Source organism: Argiope bruennichi, chromosome 4, assembly GCF_947563725.1.
Source record: "Argiope bruennichi chromosome 4, qqArgBrue1.1, whole genome shotgun sequence".
In the NCBI taxonomy this organism is placed as follows: domain Eukaryota; kingdom Metazoa; phylum Arthropoda; class Arachnida; order Araneae; family Araneidae; genus Argiope; species Argiope bruennichi.
In genome coordinates, this window is record NC_079154.1 from 82,539,725 (window position 1) to 82,562,643 (window position 22,919).

Genomic DNA, 22,919 nt, shown 5'->3' on the forward strand with positions numbered 1-22,919 from the left:
TCAATTATCATAATTTTATACATACATGTGACTGAATCAGATATAAATCTCATTAAAAAACTGAAAAAATTAATGGGGGTAATTAATGTGTCTGCATTTATTTTCTATCAATGGCATGTCTCATATATATTATTTACATTCAATATATTTAAGGAATAAGAAAATATGCAACCATTAAATGAAAGCAGATAAAATCACCTTTTATAGATTACTTTTTTAAAATATCACAGCAAAATATGATCATCAAAAGACAAAGTTGAATAGTAATTCAAAAGTAATAAATATATGCAATTCCAGAAAATAAATGAAGACAACTTCAGATTTCAGTCACCTTCTATCCCTCCCCCCACCCCCATCCACCAAATAATTAATAAATATTATCATTTTCAGTGGCACTTATTTTTTTCAATTTTGCCAAAACAATTCAATTATCTGTTATTGATGCAGATAGTAATGTTTTCTCCAAAAATGTAAATAAGTTTAATTAACTTTTAAAAAAATTTAGATGCTTTGAAAATGAAAGAAAAGCTAGCTTATCTAATTATTTTGCCTAATTTTGAAAAGTTCATAAAGAAATTAATCAATTACAATTTGCCAAAATAATAATTAATAATTACAGAAACATTTGATCACTCATTTAAAATAAGAATTAAACTCTCAATAAATTAAAAGTAAGGAATTAAAGAATAACAGGAGGCAATGTTTATAAAAGTTCTGATTGAACACAATATTCATACCTGAAATTTATGTGATAAACCTTTTCTAAAATAAAAGGAGGAGATTTTAGTTTCGCTTTTTAAAGGAAGTTTCATATTTCAAGAAAGAAGGTGCTGATAAAGAAATTTTTAGTTAAAATTGTGTTTTTGCAGGTTTTATATCACTAAATCTATACATAAAAAAAGAGCTTTACCTAGACTGATCTTCATTGTGTATCCTTTTCAATTCACGAATATGAAGATTTCTTTCCCTCTCTAATTTTTCTAATTCTAGCTGTAAATCAGTGTCTTCCTTCTTTAGAGAAACTTGCCTCAGTTTGAAAATTTCTTCTTGTTCAAAAAACTCAGACCAGCTGAGGAGACTAGAAGTGAAATTCACCATCAGAATGCAAGAGGAGAAAATTCTTTACATAAAAAATTCTTTACACAAATAAAAACTTAAAAAAAAAAATGTTTGTTATAAGTCCTTAAATACATAAATTATGAATGTCTAAGAGCAGCTTTCTGAGTCTACAAACTTTAAAAACTTAATTTAATCATATAAGAGTATATCGTATACACATAGAATATCTTTAAAGAAATAAGCCTACATAAAAAAGCTGCTTAGCAAAAATATTCTTTATCACTAACAAATATAAATAAATGACATAATTCAATTTATATATATATTGAAGCAATAAAAAACATAACATATATCAATGCTTAAATATATTTTTTAAATATATTAATAATATGTTAAATATATTATTTAATATATAATAAAAAAAGAAGAATGCATACTCTTTAGGAGGATCAGGTCGAACAAAATCTCCATTTGCTAAGTTCATATTCGCCCGACCTCTTGGTTGACTTGCATTTGGTTTCTTCTTGCCTAATAATTTACGTTGTTTTTCTATATCTTCTCTTTCTAATGCTATTTGTTCCTGTTTCCTAAAAGTAATTTAAATTTAGGATTTTATTAAAAAAATTAAAAAATACTTTTAAAATATAATTTTTTATAGAAAATAAAACTCTTTAAGTCAACAAACATTAAAACAAATTACCCTTTAAAAACCATACATTTAAACTTATAGAGATAGCAATATCTGATGTCTTTCTTTCTCTTTTTTGGAGAAAAAGACATGAGAATTTTCAATTTCAAGTCCCGCTTTTCATTACAAATATTCTGACCTGATACTCTTGGAAAATTTTTTAAAAGAAAGGTAATTACAAAATCCTAATAAATTGTTGTAAATAGTTAAGTTGTAGCAAAATGTGATTATTTAAAGTTTAAAACAATCATGATAAAAGTTAATTACTTACTCTTGTTGTAGAATAATACTGAAAAGAAATCAAAAACCTCTTTGATAGATAAAGCCAGATAGTTATAATTAGTTTAGCTATATGGATAGCTATTTAGAGAAGCCTTTCTGATTTTCTGATATACTTTGACATGTTATATTCTGGAACTGGTATTTACACTCAGTGAAGAAAATGTAATTCTAAGTTTAGAAGACTACCTCTGTCTATTGACATATTTGGTTCATATTAGAATTAATTGGAGAATTCTGCTCTAGCTAGTGGCAATTTTTAATTATAGTATTCATATCCCAACAAAAAAAAAAAAAAAAAAAAAAAAAAAAAAAGAAGAAGAAGAAGAAGAAGAAAGAAAGAAAGAAAGACACAAATTTGAAAACTGTCTTGCAGAATAACAGGAGTTTCAGATTATCAAAAATATCTTTTAGAATAATTATAACAATTATACATTAATATGTAAATAAAATGAATATGAATCATATATCAACAAATTGTACAATGATATAATACTTTCCACATACTTACTTTATTAATTCCGTGAAAGCAAATCCATCCACCCAGTTTTCAGCAAAGGATGCTCCTTGTCGTTGTGTAATAAACTGACCAAGTCTCAATCTATTTTGCATACATTTTTGTCGACAGGCCTTTTTCTCCATTAGTGACTGAAAAAAAAAAATTAAATACATTTAAAAGAAATTGAGAAGACAATTCAAGCAACACTGAAACAGGAACCAATTCAAACTCTATTTATATTTTAAAATGTAATTATTCATCATTTAAATTTGGAAACAATAAAACATTATCTTAATTAAATATCATAAAACATTGAAAACAATCAATACATTTTAAAGAAATTCTCAAATGATATTCTCATGCTTCAAAGCCCAATTAAAAAAAGTTCAAGAAAATACAAAGAAAATATTTGTTGGAATTTTATATTATGTTTAAAGCATATAAATTAAAACATCATAGATATCATATTGGAAAATGTGCAAATAAAAAGAGAAAAATGATAAATGAAATTTTATAAATATTAACGAGTACCTTATTTTGTTTTCATTTCTTTACTATTTCTTTTAAATCAAATTAAGATCAAATCTAGAAATGTTGCAATTATTTATTTCAATTATTTTCACTGCTTCATTTTTTTTGTTTGTTTCTTTAATTCTTTAAATGAATTTTCCCAATTTAACCGATAAAATTTGTTTTAATCCTATCATATAGGAAGCTACATGCATAAAAGGTCCTTCTGATTAATGCGTAAGTGATTAAAAATTACACAAGAACAGGCATTCAGAGAAATATCTATAAAATTACATCCAAGAAAAATAGCAAACATTTAAAAAAATAAAGAATGCAAGGAAATCTCTGCAATAAGTTACCAATAAATATTAATTAGAAATAAATCACAGAAAAAAGTATACCTTTTCAATAAGTAACTGCTTAGTGACATCGTGGCACCTTTGTAGTTGCTCTTTGGCTTTTTCATTGGCTTTTTGTAAAGCTGAAAGCTGCCTCTTTAGTTCCTCATTTGCCTGGAAAAATAGTAAAATTACTTTGCATATTGCATTTAGAAGTCAAGATCGTTGAAAATTTTTAATTGACTTAAAAAAAAAAAACACATACCCTTTGAAGTTCTTCTATTCTATTATCTCTCATTTCCAAGTCTAAAGCTGACTTGTTTTCAAGCTCTTTGATTTTGTTAATAGTAAGATCAGTTTGCACTGACCGATAAACAGCATGAGACGGACACAAAGGAGGAGGAGCCATTAAATTGGCATAATCTAAACCAGTAGGAATGGAAGTATTTGATGGTGAACCTATGCTTTGCTGTACAGTAGCATACTATAGGAAAAAGAAACAAAATAAAAATGGTGCAAGTTTGCTTACAACGAAATATTATAACCAGTTTCAAATAAAATTTCCCAAGTACAAAATTTGCAAATATTTTTGAAGCAATTCAAGTTAAAAATTTAGTAAATAACTTATTACATAAAAATTTATATATGATTTGTTTTTTAATTTTTCTATGATATAAAACTTATTTTAAAATATTTTTTATTAATATATAATTGTGTTCATTATAAAAAAAAGCTAAACAAGAAAATTACATTCAAAAGTATTCAACACAATCAAGACAAAGCAAAATATACTATACATAACAAAATACTAAATTTTAATTTATATTTCAATAAAAATTGCATGTATGTCTAAAAATATATGAATACAGCAAAATAAATAATACCATATAGCTTTGTGGTGTAGGAGACTTAGAGCCTGCATATCGACTAGGACTGTGACCCTAAAAATGTTATTTTCAAAATTAAAACAAATTATGTATTTATAAATGAATGAAAATCAATTTTAATTACATGGAACATAAGTAATGTATTTACCTTAAAATATTCATTTATTTTCTTAGCATTTTCACGTGCAGATTTTGACCCTGAAAACAATATTCAGTTCAGTATATTGAACTTTAGACGAAAATTATAAATCATAAACAGTAAATAAAATGTGTATCAAAAATTACTAAAAATAATTGTTTGAAATTATTAAAAAATATTTGAATTCTTCACACAAATAGCAAAATAGCAAAAAGTTACTGGCAGATTAAGCAGCAGCTTGTTGCTCTCCCTACTATAAAATTATCATCTTTAACTGAATAAAGGTAAAACCATATTATAAAGCAGAAAGATTGAAATGTAATTTAAATTTTAACTAATATTGAAATATCTGATAACAAACTAGCACAGATTATTATATGCATCAGTCAAAGCAAAATTACTAAGTTAATACATATTTTAACATTCAATTAAAAAAAAAAATACTAGGATTATCACAATTTTTAAAAGTTTGCATATTTTGTTGGACTATTGATTTGATTTTTACCTAGTAGGAACAATTTTTAGGTATGTGCGTCACACAAAGAAAATTTGTTGATTAATCTGAATTTTAAAAAATATTGGTGTAAACATGCTATGCAAAAGTCTAAATATTTTATTGGATCATCAATTTTAATTCTTCTTAAATAGCAAAATCATTTTAGCATGGTAAAAAATAAAAAGATTACAAATAAAAGTGTAAATAAATAAATTCAATTACATTATCTTTAGGGCATATAACTTGCATGAATAATAAAATATATTCATTAAAATTTCACTTTTTTAAATATTAAATATGTGCTACTTGATGTTTTTTAAAAAAATATTTTTATTGTTTTTTCCATATATGATGAATTATTATTATTATTACTACCATAAAAAATGTCAATATTTTAAGAAATCTTTTAATCAAAAGACTCTTCTCCTTGCTTTTTTTTTAAACATTGAATCAAAAAGTATAAACCAATTACTCGACAATTAAAACAGCAAATATATATTACAATTTATGAAAAGAAAATTTTTCTTCATCAATTAAAATGTGAAGGAGAAATGATGACTTAAAAAAATCAATCAATGTTAAATAGGACTGAGGATAGGATAGGGTTAGAAGGGATGAAATCAAAAGAAAAAATAAAATTATATTATTTGGAATAGGTTATATTTGAGGGAGTAGGAGCAATGTTTATCCTAAAATTTATCAGTTACACATTTAGAAATTTATTTAAAGTATATGTTCAATAAAAGACCCAAAGATGATTATTTTAATGACAGTTATGGAATATATTATTCATTCTTAAAGACTAAAATTCTTTTTTGGATGCATATCTTTCAGTAGAAAACATATACTCAATACATTCAGAAAGTTGTTGCTTTCTTTCAATAACAGTTTATATGTTGTAAATAAATAAAAATAAATAATAAGAAACTAACCATCATCTTTCCTTTTCCTTTTTCTTTCTGTTGTAGTCCTATGTTGGTGTTTTTCAGGGGTCTAACAAAGATGAACAAGCTCAGTAAATCATAAAAGAATGCATATAGAATAAAAAATATTTTCATAAAATATTAACCATTGATATAAAATAAAGGATGTCCATAATAAACACTTTCCAAATAAAAATATTTGGAAGAAATTTCAAAACACTTATTGCAATGTAAGGCTTTATTTATTTATTTATTTTGTTTGTTTTCAGTTTTAAATTTTTTTCATACAGTGATTAACAATATTCTTTCTTCTATTTGGTATACACTTTAGCATGTTTAAATAATACTTGTAATCATAATCATATGTATAATGTAATTAAAATGTTGTTTTATGTTTATTATATCCAAATTGTATTTTCAAAAAACCAAATGCAAAAAATTAGATTTAAAAGTAAATGCAAAAAGTGTTAATTTATATTTATAAAAAAATGTTGTCTTGAGTATAATTTTTGTCACTGGCGCATAACAAATTTTTCTTCAATCATGTTGCCAAATTATTTTAAAAAGATGAATGGATATATTTTCCCTAAAAATTTTTAATTTACCCTGAGATGTAGATAACAGTATTAGAAGTAAATAAAATTTCACAGAAAATTATGGGTAACATATTTATCAGGCATATGGAAAATAATAATACATTTTGAGCATAATGGAAAATTAGAGCACTGAAGTAATAATAGTAATAATGGACAATTTTTAAAGCCAATTCCACATTTTAAGATGCATATAAATGGTATGCCTGTTTTCCCAACAATTTAACCAGATTCCTGCATTATAAATAATAAAATAGTACATAAAAGTCATTAAAAATAGGATGTTTCAGTTTTTTAATTATTTTTTTAAATGTGTAAAAATATATGATAAGAAATTGTGAATATGTCATTATTCAAAATATTTAGGGGCAAATTAGCCTTCATATCAGCGCATAATCTACAGAAAATACAAAACTTAAAACAGAAACTATGAAACCAACACTGAGTTGAAAGTCAAGAACATCTTTTTAAGAGTTCAAACAGTTCAAAGAGATATAATCCATATCTTCACAATGAAGATAATTGTACAAAATACAAAAGAATGGGTATAATGCAGCCTTTGCATAGTTTTAAAGTGAAGGGAAAAAACAATAACTGTATAATGACCATATCAATCGATCTGTAAATGATTTTAAAATGTAATAAATGTGTAAAATTGAACATTTTTAGTAAATTTCAAAAATACTGTATCTGTACCACACTGAATAATCAAAATTTTATGCAATACATAAATAATAATTGCTTTTTCCATATGTGCATATCACATAACTAAGCATTCATTTGTCTGTATATATGTATAATAAATAATTTAACTGAAAAGAAATTGGTTGAGTTATTTATGTCATATTCCACAATGCCACTTTGCAATCACATATATTTTCCGATTATCCAACCTAGTTTAAGGTGTAAACATACTATAATAGCACCACAACTTTGTTATGTTTACAAAGTCACCATTTTGCTGTGAAGAAAACTAGGAGAAATCTCACATCTAATTCTTTGTCACTAGGCTGAGATCCATAGCTAGCTGCACTGAGATTTGAATCCGGATTCTGGTTAATGTTACTATTACTGCTGGTCCCTGAGGAAGCATGGTTGATTCCTAAGTTCGTAGATTGAGCTGGCAGTGGCAAATTTCCTGGAAGTGTCATCATAGGGGAATTTTGTTGCACTATTTGTTGCTGGAGCTGAAGAGGCAGCTGCTGAGCATGAATATTGAAATTGACTAGACCCTGAAAAAAAAATGAGCAATCAGTAACTGTAATATAGATAAGAAATTTATTAGCATAGATAAGAAATTTATTGGCATGTAATGATGAAATCAAATTTTCACTTCAGATATAAAAAAAGTTAAAGTTCGTATGATTTACCATAATTTATAAAATGAAAAATAACCAATTCCTGAAGCAAACATTAAAGCAAAAAAATATCAGAAATTATATATGTAACTAGTATTTTTTAAATTAAAATATCTTTCAATATTACAGTTATATACACATGTTATTTCCATTACAAGATGCTGTCATTTAAAAAAGTTAGCTCTATAAGTATACTTCATTCACAACTATAACAAAAGAATATTATATCCAATATCAATATGCAACAAATCATAAAATAAATCAAAATACTAAAAAATGTATAGTATAAAAGGTTTTCAAATTGTTATATGCAATGTAATAACAACTATAACTAGAAACAATGCTGCTCTATCAATAGAAACATTTATATACAGTAAGTTAATAAATAGAAATATTTTTTAATTGGTGTTGATATTTATATCATACACATTAAAGTCATTCTAAAGTAAATAGTAATAGTAAAGGAGATTAAAATTAAAAATTATTCTGAAGTCTGTTAATAGGAAGAAAATTTATAAATGATATTGCTGGAATGATAATATATTGAAATAGAAAGAAATACATAATAGAGCAACTTATACATTGAACATAAATTGACACATAAAAATAAATATAGCTAATCCCATTATCATAGAAAAAGAATATTATTGGTCCAAATTTTCATATGGAATGAATAATATATATTATAAAAATGAAACAAATTGATCTCAATAAAAATTCAGCATCATATGAAATTTATCATTGATGTTTTTTAATCTGAATAATATCAATAAGCAGTCAATTATATCTACAGTCAATTGTATATATTGGTTATTATTATAAATATTAAGTAACTCTGTCATACATGATATAAATTCAATAATATATATGAAGAACATTAAAACAGCAAATGAGGTAGTATTTTACTTGCTTGTTCAAATCTTGCTCTGATTTGACTAAATTTTAGTTTTTAAAAAATATTTGTTTTAGAATGTAAAAAATATATCACAAGTTATACATAAAACTGAGATAAAACATACTCTGTTCCCAATGAATCTCGCTTCTAGGAGTTCTTGTTTTCGTGGGTCCAATGTATGGATATTATCCATCGCTTTAGTTTCCCACCTATAAAAGAACAGTTGTTATTATTTTAATATTGATAGCATCCAGGAACAAACTACACATAACATTAATATATATATGTACTTAAAAAACTTAAATAAGGGAAAGCACAAACATGTATTTGATTATGGCATTTCTTGATTTATTATGAAAAAATCAAAGAAACCATGAAAATTTCTGATGAATTGGATACTTTAATATATTTAAAGGTTATAACATTATTTTATTGAAAACAGAAATTGAATAATAATGCAAATAAACCTCATTAATTTAAATTAATGTATTCATGAATTATAATAGAGAATTAATCAGAAAATATGTGTCAAATACATGCTATGATAGGACCAGGAATTTATTTTGTTTACATAATATTGCACAAACATTGAAACTATGATTCATAATCTTTCTAGAGGTTAATATGGGCTATTTATATTGATGTGAAATGTTTTGAATTGGAATGGTATAATTATATAAATGTAGCAACAGTAAATTTAAAATCTGTAATATTTCTCATATTTTTATACATTTTATATATTTGATGTATTTTGAATTCATAATTAAATTAGTAATTGCTAAATATTTCAATAAAATTGTGAATTACAATTTGAAATTAATTTATAAGTGTTTATTAAATTTCACATTTAAGATCCAGAAAATTTAAAACTAGCATAAATTTGTTTACTCTCTACAAAATTAATTGTTTAAATGTGAAGGAAAAAAAAAACCTATCTAACAAATAAAAAAATATAAATTGAACTAGATAAATCATAAAAAGTGAAAATTTGATATTAAACTTTCACCTTTTATTGATGGAAAATTTTTATTGTTTACTTCTGTTTAATTGCTTCCTGTGTTTTCTCACAGTATAAACAATCTAGAAATCTACTTTATCAATAATACTGGTGCAAATAAATACTTTTACAAAGTAGATTTGTAGATGACTGTGAGAAAAACTTGATTTGTTTAAACAATTTTCATTTCCATATTCTCCAAGTTAACAACAACGTAGTCACTTACTTGTACTGTTGCACCTTAACATATTTTTGGAATCTCATTCCTTATTTCCAGCAAAGTACGTATGAGAAACATCACAGAAAAATGGCAATCGTGTTTTGCAAAACAATTGTTTTTACAGACGACTTTACGTCACAACGAATCGCAGTCGAATAAAAATGCACTGCATCCATTCACGGTGCGAATAAATTAAAACCGGGAGACAAAATAAATAAACAAACGAATAAATAAAAAAAATCTAGCACATCGAGCCACGTATGAAAAGCAAGATGGAGAGCAGTGTCTACGCCCGAAGTTTAACAAAATCCGCAGCGGAAAAAATCGTACCTAGATCGCATGATCTAGTCATCATCAGTTAATGCAGACAGCAAAGCTACCATCTTGGCTCGCTTGCTTCCTATACCGACAACAACCACTGCTGGTAAGACAGCATAAGCGAAGAGGAAGGGAAGGGAGGAGCGAACGGGAGAAAAGGGCAGAAAAGAACACAGACAGAACGAGGGGGGAAGGAAGCGAGGGAGAGTGAGAGAAGAGAGGGGGGAACGACAGAATGAAACTCACAACACACACGCACGTACGTACGTACAAACAGATATCGATATGCTGGCTGGAATTACCTCAGCATCGTCAAGATCCCACCGTGAGTGGTATCTTGTTGTTTTTTTTTAAGGGCAGCACTCTATTTCAACACTAGAAATGTTTTAATGAATTTTTACAAATGCCACCTCCGCTGCACTTATTGCAATCCATGGCGATAAGCGCAAAATTCGACTTTCCACCGCCACCGGCACACCAGGCAACAACGGGCGACATACTACGTATACCTTTAGTGCAGAAAAGCAGAGAAAGAGAGGAGGGGAAAATTCGCTATTCCAATCCCTCTGCGAGTGGTCAAAGCTAGCGCGTGGTTGCACAGCGCGCACCGATTTGAGCGAGAGAACGTAGTAGAATGGATAGAGGGAAGAGAGGAGAAGAGCGACAGAGAGAGAGAGAGGAGGAAGGGAGAGGTTACAGCTGAGAGGCAGATAGTGAATGAGTAGGGATCGGTAGCTGAGGCTCTAGCAGCAAGAACACACATACACAGAAGAGACGCATTACATCCTCCCAGCTGCAGTGCGCCTTTGGGTGTCACAGTGTTGTTGCACCCACGTAAAAAGGGGGAAGGGGGAACGATACGAAAGGGAAATCCAACCGTGCTTGATTATTTGCCAAGGACTCGGAAAACAAGGCTTTCCTACCACAAAATAACTCGCTGTGCCATTATCACTGGAACATTTTCTTAGTTATAAAAATCAGTAAGAGTCGTCTTGTTACTAATACTCGCCAGTTTTCTTCCAAATAGGGCCACTCAGATGAGCGGGTGTGACCGCTTCATCGACCGCAGTCTGGATGAAGGCCATGACATGAGGCAGAAATGGATTTAGGAACTTTTCGGGGAGGGAGGCATACTTTGAAATAAATTACCTTTTAACTTTACAAAGCGTTTTTTATAAATACAGAGCGAAAACTTAATCTTTGGGTGCGCGCTTCTCTTAAAATTTTGACGACAATGAATGAATTTGAAATCGATAATCTATCGAGTTGCAACACCGCAATTTTCGATTATCACGATTTCAGGCACGTTTCTGTTAAGATAATGATGTTGAATATTTTCATGTCATAAACGCAAAATGTAATGACATATAAGCGCTTTACTCTATTTCTCTATATATCACAAGAATAAAAAAGAAATTAAAAAAAAATATTTCAGTAAATTATTTATTAATTTATTTTAATCTTATATTAAAAAGAAACAAATATTTAAAGATTTCTAAGATACATTAATACTATAAATAATACCAGATATTATAATTTTTTAAATCAAAATAATGTAGAAGACGGATGCTAAAATTAAAGCTTAAAAATACTTCCGTGTTCCATTTTAGGAAATAAAATAGAAGTTTTAAAACTAAAGTGATTGTAAAGCGAAAAATTCTCTCTTAACCAGGTTTCGAACCGATGCCCTCATATTGTTAAAGATAACTATACATAACAACAGTTAGCGTATCCGACGTGCACATATTTTTATAAAGGAGCCAAGGTCATGATAATCGATCAAATCCTTAATACTCAACGACCGCTACGCACATCCGGAATTCGACATAAAATTTTCATAAGCTTACAACCAGACGCAATGATACTGATTTGTACGACTACAATTCCAACCACGTATCGGAATTTCACTTGTATTTTCAATGTAAATAACATAAAAAAGAATCCATTGGCCCATGTATTATTAAACCAAAGATACTTGAATGAAACATAGATAATGGTGATTTAGTTTAGTTCATCTTAAAAGTATTGTAATAATTCTCTCTGTTAGTAATCTATAGCTTTTACGCATGAATTGTTTTTGACACAGTTCAGTATAAAATAAAAATAAAAATTACATTATATAAAAGATTAATTTGTTTTAATTCATATTCTATCGCAAAGAGGCCACTATAAATATGCTATTGAAATTTTTTAAAATCATTTTTTGAATAATGATTCGAATTTCGATAAACACTAAGAAATAATTATTGCTGTAGGAGCAAGGTTAATTTCATAAGTAAAAAATTTTAATAAGGCCTAGGAAAGTGCAGGGGCCTATTTTGAAAAAGAAAATAATAAGAAGATACAATACAAATTTTTATTCCGAAAACATAAAACATTAATCAATTCTGCCCAAAGAGAACTTACAATTTATTTGGGGGGGGGGGATGTAACGAAACCTAGAAGGTCAGTATAAAACCAGATCGTCTGATATGGGGTCGCATTCCTTAGAAATTGCACGAAAACGTCTTACATGAGAAAAATGCAAATAAAAAAGACATGATCAAAAGAACGAACACATGTGCAACTTCTCTCTCTCTCACTCGGCCACGATATTGTATTCCCCCTCCCCCACACCTTACCGCTTCCGTCCTTTAACCCAAAGAGTCGGCAACCCTGCGTATCTATCTCTCAGGCTGCAGCAAGTAAATTAAGCAAAGCACAGGGGTCTACAGAAGTGAATTCAAGGAGCCCCTGTAGGGATGCTGCAGTCTGAATAAGCTTTTTGCTAGATTTTTTTTTTATTTTATTTTCTGAGTTTCATTTTAACCGAACGTTACGCAGCGAAACCACGCAAGTATCCCAACTGAAGTGGGAAAAGATTTTGCTCAGGCCGCGAAATTGTTTCAGCGTGTCGGCAGAAGAGTAACCGGTTATAAAGTAAATATCATGTCACCTCGCATTTTAGCCTTATGTTTGTTTATTGTGACATTAAATCCTATCAGACTCGGAGCTTGTTTCTAGCCATTATCAATTAACTTGTAAATAAGTGTTATAAAAATCTACTAATTCCCGGCCTTTCTAAAAGCCTTTTTTTTTTTTTTTTAAATTTCTTTTGGAAGTTCAGATGGATTAAATGCATTTCCTAAATATGTATTTCAACATAAATTTAAAATGCAATAAAACTTAAAATTGTATTGATTAGGCTTATCTCACCGGAAATGTAAATGTTATCTAATCGCAAAAGATAAGGCGATGTTAAAATATGCGATAAACTATTTTAATTATGTGTAAACAGAATACTTTAAAATGAAAACTAAAATTTCAAAATATAAAATTGGCTATTATTAGAATTTTTGAAATACAATTTCTTAAGTAGTTACTGAAATAATTTCCGTGCAGGCTATATTATTTTTTAACGGCACAATAAATGTTTTGTGGATTATCAAATAAAATAAATTGTTGCTCCGTTAATTTTTTTTAAATTTTATTTTAACAATAAATATAGCAAAAATGCCAATAAAAAATGTTCTAGAAAGATATCCTGGGTTCGGTTAACGTAATTCTGACAATATAAATTAAGTGAAATTAATTTTTTTTAAAAAAAAATCTCATTATAAGACAATTCCAATGGTTTTACTCTTTTTGTATTTAGTTAAATATTACGCTTTGAAATTATATAATTTTTTAAATATATTTCCATCATAAATTCCTGTGCCAAAACAGTAGTGTAGACGTACGACAGCAAACTGTCTGTTCCTTCAAAAAATGGAAGATATTATCTAGAAATATGCTGTCTTTTTTCAAGCAGGGAAAAAAAAAATGACTGCAGCACGTGATACTAACCAGAAATCTAATCTTATCAATGGAATGAAATGATCACTGAAATTAATAGAGGCAAGTTAAAAAATAAGGTACGCACAAAAAGGATTGCTGTTTCTGTATAAGATAATGAGCCATAAGTTCAGCATTAAACACGGTATTTATTATACTAAAATGAACATTTCATCATTTAACGGTAAACAACTGAATCAAGAAATTCAGTACACATACAACCTCAAAAAATATTAATTTTTTTCGCCATTAGTTAGCCATCATGGCTTAATTATACTTACACCATGTTTTAAAATAATATGAAAGCTATTGAATGGATAGACCTCGTTAATTTTGGATTGCGGTCAGATTAAGAGGAAGATACTTGAGCCAGCTGTCCCGCCACCAAATTTTAGAGGCACACAATCGGATTAGCCTTTGATAGACGTCAGATTTAATATGCACAAGGCCTGCATACACCTGTGGAATCGAATTTCGAGATTGTAGCCATCCGATCTTGAAATTGAGATCTTACTACTAAGCTACCACAACTATATTCTGACGTTATAATTTGGTTTATTGACATCATATATGTAAGTTATGTTTATTGATATCATAGTCGTATGATAAGTATGGTTAACATTCATATATAGTATGTAAAAAGAAATCTCAATATAATCATGTGGAATTTTAAATAAATAAATCTTCATAATATTACAAATGATTTATCATGTAGAAAACATTTGGCAGCATGATAAAAATAACTATAATGTGCATATTTAAGCTAAAATTATCCATCTTTTTTATACTTTACAGTATCACTTTTTGAAGCTTGGAAACTCGCATTCTACTATTTTATTATTTAGAACTAGTCAATAGAATTATTTAGAACTAATTCAATAATTGCTGAATTTTGTGTTTCAATAAATTTGAAATTTGTACAGAGGTATAGGAATTTATAGTCCAATAAAGTGACGACGAACTTTCAGAGTAAAAATTCACAGGTATAAACAAAAAAACAAAGGTTTTGTAAATTGTAAATATCCATATAGATTTGACAAAAATTCGATCATAAAAGGCTGAATAGGAAGGAAGATGTACTGTAATAAAAAAAATAAAGTAAATAAAACGGGAGTTGTACAAACAACGGTGATATTAAGGCATTTTGCAGCCCTAGGCAATGCATATTTTGAGACCCTTCTTTTAATAAAATGTCCAATTTTAACATGTTACTAATTTATTTAAGGTTAATATATTTTTATTTTATTAATTTTGTGAATATATATTCGCTTTTATTTATGTATGAACCCAAACTATCCAGCATCTACGCATATATTAAATATTATTGAAGCGGTGTTCGATTTTATACAAATTCTACTCAAGTAAATGTAATAAAACATAAAAGAACCTGACCAATTGTAACTAATAATATGTTAATCTTATCTTACCATTCCTAGAATTTATATTTAAAAAAAAAGTTTTTATTGGAAACTTGGAAAATGAAGTATTTTAATCGACTTATTTGGGGTCCCTTCACAGTTTTGCGGCTTCAGTTGGAAATTCCTATCCTGCATAATAAAATTTGCTGCAATTAAATGACGAATCCATTAGAAATTATCATATTATTAAAGTTCCGTCTAGGATTGTGGCAAATGGATCTAAATGAATGAAGCACAAACCTTACTTTGGCTGAAAAACATTTCAGCCAAAGTAAACAAAATTAAAATATATTTATGAATAGCATAGCAAGTAAATTTTATGTATTTTGAGAAATCGTTTCTCTTATCATTGAATCGAACATTAAATCTAATGTTGGAATAGAGCAAAATAACGTTTGAAAAAAATAATTAAAACATGAGATTAAAAAAATTTACTGGAATGTTTAATAAGAAGGAAACAGAGTGATAATCCAAGGATACTTAAATTCCTTTAAAATTATATTTCAGAATGCATATATACATACATATGAGCATTAGAAAAAGATCATTACATTTTATAAAATATTTCCTTGGGTCACATATTTTTTAATAAAAGAATGCCCCGAAGCCACATATTTAAAAGATCGCAATGTTTCAATTACAACTGGTCGACAAGAATCGATTGTCATTTTGCAAACTACAATACAAGGAAATGAAAAATACTGCGAATCGATTTACCAGAAATGTGGCAACATCAAAAATAAGCAGTAAAACCATCACAATTATCGACAAAACATAGAAATTCCAAGTAACTTCATCTATAAAATTAAAAATAAAAATTATAATCTAATATGGCATTTGTTTGTTTCCTACAATACGATACTAAGAGTTCTTGGTTTATATTTTGGGTAACTGTGTTTCAATTTCAACTAAAAAATTTAATAATTAAAAAATTTTTTATCAATAATTTCTGTGAATTTGTTTAGCTAAGGCAGTAAAGTTCTTCCATAAAGCAAAATTTGATTGTGAAATGTATTCTATTTTTATAATTTATACGATTGTCTTGCTTTTTACGGAGATTTCTGTATCAACAGTATATCTCACTGAATATCCTTTTGACATTCTCGAAAGACGGTTCAATTAAAAAAAAAAAGCATAAACCATCAAAATGCGGTCAAAAACTTTTTTTTTTTTCGCATTTTAATCTGCTATATTCATAAAATAATAATCTACAATTCAGAATTTAAGAACTAATTGCATCTGTAATATGATGATTGCTTTCAAATAATATTACTCTTCACAATATGAAGATTTAAGAGTAAATACGTAGTGTATTTCAACTGTCAGAAAATTCATTCAGTACGTATCAGTAGAACAAACAAAGGGAATTTAATTTAATCCTTTTTTTAAAGTAATTCACAGTAACTATTATATTACAAATAAATTAATACCATTAATTGCGTACGACGTACATATATTGCTAATATTCATTATTTTGCGATGGTATTGGTTGGAATGTCCTAACAACTAATTTTAATAATTTCCTCTTAAATCCTACACAAACAGGAAGTGTTTTACAGAGACAAAAAGTTCTAGGGGAAATCCTTTTGAAAATATGGCAGACATTGTTTAAAGTTCTAGTAAAATCCTGAAAACTTGAGCCTAGTCCACATAAAGAGAAATGAAACCAATAAAAAAATAAAAAGACTGAGGAGAGAAAAGCAAACTGCGCATGCTCGCTTAGACCTCTCGAAATGCCGATCTTTCCAGTCAAAAATACGCACAGCTTATCGGTTAGGTGTGTCAGGCTCATAACACTGCAGAAGGCAAAACAATGGAAGAAAAAAACAGGAAACCCAAATGTTTCTCTGTACATTTGTATTTCCTAATAAATTGAAATATTATTAGATAATTTTCCAACGTAAAGCATCTAAATATATTTATTCAAAATGATGCTTAGAAAATGTCAATGCTTACAAACAGCTCTTAGTAAAAAATATGCAATAAGTAAAAAGGCGCATCTCACAAATGTTTACAGTTTCATTTCTTTGAATTTATTACTATTTAATAGAATGCAACGAAAATAAATATATTAACAATTTTTTTTTTTCACACCATGTCTTGGTGATTTCAAACATAACAAATATTATAAATGTTCCTAAATGTAACAACTTGAATAAATGATTTTCTTTTATTCTTGACATTTTAATTATGATATTTGTTTCCAATTCATTCAAAATATTTGCAAATAACACACTTCGAAAATAATTTCAAACATTTCCAAAATGGCTAAATAGAATAATATTTATATTTTGTTACTTCTTATCACGCAGTAACTAAATAAGAATACATAAAACAAAACACTAAATCAGTATAACATATAAAATTGTTTTTATAAAAGGTAAAAACTTCTGAGTACCACAAACGCTATTTTTGCCCCTTTAAAAAAAAAAAAAAAAAGAATATTACTGGAAAATGAATTTTAGTTATTGCATATTTGAATTTGAAATATTTAATTGATGTTACATATTTCTTCGAAAACAATGATACTTTTAAATCCGATTTTAAGAGAGCAATTCACATTCTTAAGTTTTTAAAAAAAGTGAGGATTTTCGAGGATGAGTTTTAATAATTAGTTTTTATTTCAACAGACTTCTAAGGAAATAACTGATAAACTTCTTTTTTTCTAAGGAAATAACTGATTTTTTTTACCCTCGTGTAGTATTTATTAGGAACGAAATAGGACGAATTTTAAATATATATTAACGCGTGTCATGTCACTGTAATAGGGAGTAAACTATTCCATCATCTGCTTTCTTTATCCCCCTCTTTTTTATATTGTTTATAAGCACCATTAAATGAAAAATCTGTTAAATAGTTCTCGCCAAACTACAATTTCTCTTGTTAACATCAGAACACTACAAGATTTTCAAAATATAAATATAGAAATCAGTCTATTGCTTCAAAATAATAAGTTTTAATATACCAAAACATTAAACAAATGATGAGTCCTTATTGACACGAAAGTATTTACATTTCGGGCTTTAAAACACTGAATGCATATTTTCTTCTGAATGTATAAATGAAAAGAATTAAGGTAAATGCGAGCGAGCCAGCGCACAGCAAAAGAATGTCCCACCTACCCTTGCATGTAGTTAGCACCTCCAGGAATTGGGTAATCTGTGTTGGGAGTTGCATCATACGCCATCATCTTGCTAAACGTGGAAAGGAAACAAATCAGAACATAAACAAAAATACGCTGGAATATAAATAAAATTTAAAAGGGAAAAAAATAATAATTCAAATAAACAAACCAATATAAAATCTAAACAATCTTTTACCATATTAAATTATTATTTGTATTTTAAGTGTGAGGATATTGTTATAATGTGCAATCACGTTAATTCATAAGAGTTTGCTTGTGAAAACGTTAGCAAATAAAATGAGAGAAAAGCAGTCATTCGTATTCTTATCAATAGTAATAATAAAATTCGAAACTGAGAACGCGATGAAACGACTTTGAATTAAACATATTCTCTGAATGGCCTAAGATTTTTGGTTATTTTTCATAGGAAATAATAAAGAAAAATTTAATTATCACAAACGGCAAAAACCACAATAAATAAATAAATAAATCGGCATGTGAAACGCCCCACACTAAAAGATTTCCTTGGATTATTTAGTAATTTATACTTCTTTACTTTATTTACTGATAAATAAAATTTCAAATATTCTCATAACGAAGAAAAACCTTGATATCGCACAATTTTGAAATGAAATTAGAAACAAAGGCACAGTTTCATTGCAGGCATAAGTTATAACTTAGGGTTGGTGCTTTAACAGAATTAGTAATAAATCGTTAATAAAAAAATAAAACAAGATGAATTACGAGTGATAATCTTTCTAATTCAATAGCTTTTTGCGTAGTGCTATATTATGTATGTGCTATATTACGTATGAATGCATTTACCCTCCCCTTTTTTTTAAATAACTTCACCAATATACTTTTATCTACACAGATTACTTTATGAGTTTCCAGAGTTGAAATACACTGTTTTAATTTTTGAAATAAATATTTAAAGATACAGAATTAACATTTGGTAAGACAGATTTTAAGAGGTAAAGATTTCGATTTATTACTTATTACTCTTATCGAAAAGAACAATTCATGCTTCTGTGCTCCGAAGAATGCTATAAAACCACGTAAGAAGTACTGACATTTCCATGTTATCTTTACATAAATGTAAAAATTCAAGGACAAGAAAGTTTCATTTAAAGAATAAAAAGCCGTATGAAAGAAAATCTAAAGAATTTTTAGAGTGGAACTTGGAAAAGACTTTGAGTGTTTAATAACGACGCTAGATAAGAAGCAGGAATACATCCGCACCTTTTTTTTTTTTTTTTTTTTTTTTTTCCCGGCGACGACCTTGATCGGTTAAAAATATTACGAAATTAGATTTATAAATACATATTAGGGAATTTCCTCACAATGCAAGACGTTCATGTTCCAGATAAATTCAAATGAGAAAACGAAATGGAGATATACATTTTTTTTTAAATTTAAAATAAATGTTTTTTTAATATTTCGCATAGTAAATAGGTCATTCTAAAGCAGACAAAACTGAAAGATTTATCATCTTGTCACAATGTGGGTAAATTGTATACATATTACTGTATATTTTTAAAAGTATGTCTTCAGATTTTGAGATCTTTTTTGTTTAATATTTTAATTGAATCGATGAGAGGAAGAATGCACGTCGAAATTCTAGTTGTATTTTTTCACCAAATCGGTTAGATAAATGTAGATCTAAACATTAACGGCTGTACTATATCAACCTCCCTAAATAGGTAGCTGACATTTTTAAATATTAATCCGCACCAGACTATAACTGACCAAACCTAAAATTTGATTATTTTGAAGTGAGAATTACGGACTAAATTGTTATTGTTTTTCACAGATTCAACTATAATCTTTAATATTATTGACGAGAAAAAATTGAACAGGTAAAAGAAATTTTCAATAACCTTGTTTCTTACAGAAATATACATAAGTACTTTTTTAATCTGTCTTATGTTCCTATCTATAGAATTTAATTAGTAAATAAAATCTCATATATGCGAATGCATAACTTACCGATAAAATTTGTCGCAAATTCAATACAAACCTTATCACGCAAACATTCATTTGTAGATATTTAATAATCCATTTCTTTCGCAAGAATTTAGATCATTCTTTCATTTAATTTTTATTTAAAGAGAATAAATAAAATAATAATGCTAAAGCGACAGCGTTTTCTTTATGTATGTAAATTATTTTATTCAACATTTTCTCTCTTAACTAAACAAAGAAAAATATTTTTTATTTTATAGATTGGCGATAAACTGCATAAAGTGAATGCAAATGATTTTTCAAATCAAATAGATTTAGGAATAAGTTATTTAAATCAATAGTTCAGGTATAAGTTGTGCAATCAGATTAAAAATTTGATTTGGAAAAGAAAATAGTAACAGTACCTATTCCTTTTCAAATTTTCGACCAAACATGGGAATCTCAATACATAGCTTTAAAAAAAAAGCTAAATTGTTTTAACTTTCCATACCTTAAAATTATTTTATGGTAGAAAGGAATGTGCACTAATAAACACACACACACACACAAAAAAAATACTTTCAACGGTGAATTAAGGCGTGCTTTTTATGTAACAAAATAAATATTCAAAATGAATTAAAATTGGTTTCTTTTTTTATTTAATAGCCACTCATATCCAATGCAGAAAAACAACGCATGAGTGAAAGGAACACACACTTCCACCAACTAAACATAATATTTTTAGGAAATGAATCAGAGCGTGACACATTTCTCATAAACAATTGTACCACCTGTAAATGGACGTGATGCAACTCTATGACCTAACTAAAAAGTAATCCGCCGCAACTAAAGCAGAAAAAGGAAGATGTTTCTTCTTATACATTATTTGGAAGACACTTTTGCACTCGTTTTCATCAAAATTAAATGTTATAAAGAAATATAAAAACAAATTTACATAGATTCTAGAAACAATGTAGCAAAAACTTATCTATACATCTCATCTGATAGAGTATATTTTAATTCGTCCAAGCAACAAAATGGCGGCAACGAAACTTTTCGAAAAAAATTGTGTTGAGAAGACATGGGCCGGGACTGAGAGAGACGTCCTTGAACCGGCCGTTTTCACCTACGCTTGCATACACATATGTCCATCCATGCGGCCTTACAAGGATTGTCGACACAATCGAGATAGTGAGCGACGGAAGTACAATGGCTGTTCTTGCTTTAGAAAATCACCAAAATAGCCAGACTGAGTGCCTTTGATTGAACGGTTGCATTCGTAGATTTCTGCAGAGTTATTTATTTTAATGGTATTGAATGAAATATAGAGCATCAAATGGCAGTACGTAGCTGGGTTAGTTAAGGAAATAAAAACAAGCGAATAATAAGATTATAAAAAAATATTTTTATTATTGAAAAATATTTTCTATATAACTTAAAACACCCATTAAAGTTTTGTTATGCCATCAAATTCATAAGGGTCAATTAATGAGAATCACAAAAAATGTAACCGCATATATCTAAAATTTATACATTATTTTTACATATTATTTTGAATGTTGAATTCATTAGATTCGCAAGGGACATGAGGCAAAACTTTATTTACATCATGCAACAAACCCTCTAAATGGTTCGTTCAGGTCTGCTCGGGGTTTCTTTAATTGAATTACATATGGCAATCTTTTAAGATTGGAAGCTAATTTTATATATTACATTTCATATTCAAATTTATACCATAAAAAGTATTGTTGTTTTAATGTTGCTGGTGAATTGAGTACTAATTTCTAGAAATTTTACTTTTTAATAAAAAGACGAAGAAAAAAAAACGGTTCTTTTAATTTTAAAAAAATCACAGATATCATGCTAAAATAAATTTTCTTAAGTTGTTTAGAAATTTTATCCGCGATTTGTCTTTTTTATTTTATTGATTTATGCTTACAGAAATGTTATGCAGGAAATAAAATTGCCAACTGGAAGACAATGCTCAACAGTAAACTTAAGTGCTACAAATTCTTAATAACATGAAGATAACTCAGCAAACATTAATAATTCATTCTCATGTTTAATTCGAATATTCGTAAAAAAAAGTAAAAATACAAATAGTATTAATATGTAAGAAACAAAGCTGTTCGAGTAACAGCGATGAACCTGCAGAAAAGCTCGCAGATGATTAATTAAAAACAAATTCTGTAAATGTAATGTCTAGACTTTAACATAACAATGGGCATTAATAATACCAATGATTCTACGAAAACATCTGTTACAGTTCGCGGTTACCACAATTATAAAAGTTTTACTCACCGGTTTTTATAAAGTAGAAAGATTTTAATATAGTAATTTTAATATAATTTAATATAGTAACACACACACACACACAGAGAGAGAGAGAGAGAGAGAGAGAGAGAGAGAGAGTCTGTAATT

General features: G+C 27.8%; 1 protein-coding gene across 7 annotated transcripts in view; it reads right to left on the reverse strand.

Annotated features, from left to right (window-relative positions):
- LOC129965489 (serine/threonine-protein kinase tousled-like 2) overlaps positions 1-22,919 on the reverse strand; it is a 185,689-nt gene that overhangs the window by 12,804 nt on the left and 149,966 nt on the right. For 4 of the 7 annotated variants that reach the window (XM_056079417.1, XM_056079413.1, XM_056079414.1 and 1 more), the window contains 11 exons: positions 18,553-18,624; positions 8,789-8,873; positions 7,401-7,643; positions 5,828-5,888; positions 4,409-4,458; positions 4,258-4,314; positions 3,639-3,857; positions 3,437-3,547; positions 2,538-2,674; positions 1,497-1,646; positions 911-1,078 (listed from right to left, as the gene is read on the reverse strand). In XM_056079417.1, the coding sequence (XP_055935392.1) occupies positions 911-1,078; positions 1,497-1,646; positions 2,538-2,674; positions 3,437-3,547; positions 3,639-3,857; positions 4,258-4,314; positions 4,409-4,458; positions 5,828-5,888; positions 7,401-7,643; positions 8,789-8,873; positions 18,553-18,624 (1,353 nt within the window). The other 3 variants (XM_056079420.1, XM_056079419.1, XM_056079418.1) reach the window with 3 other exon arrangements.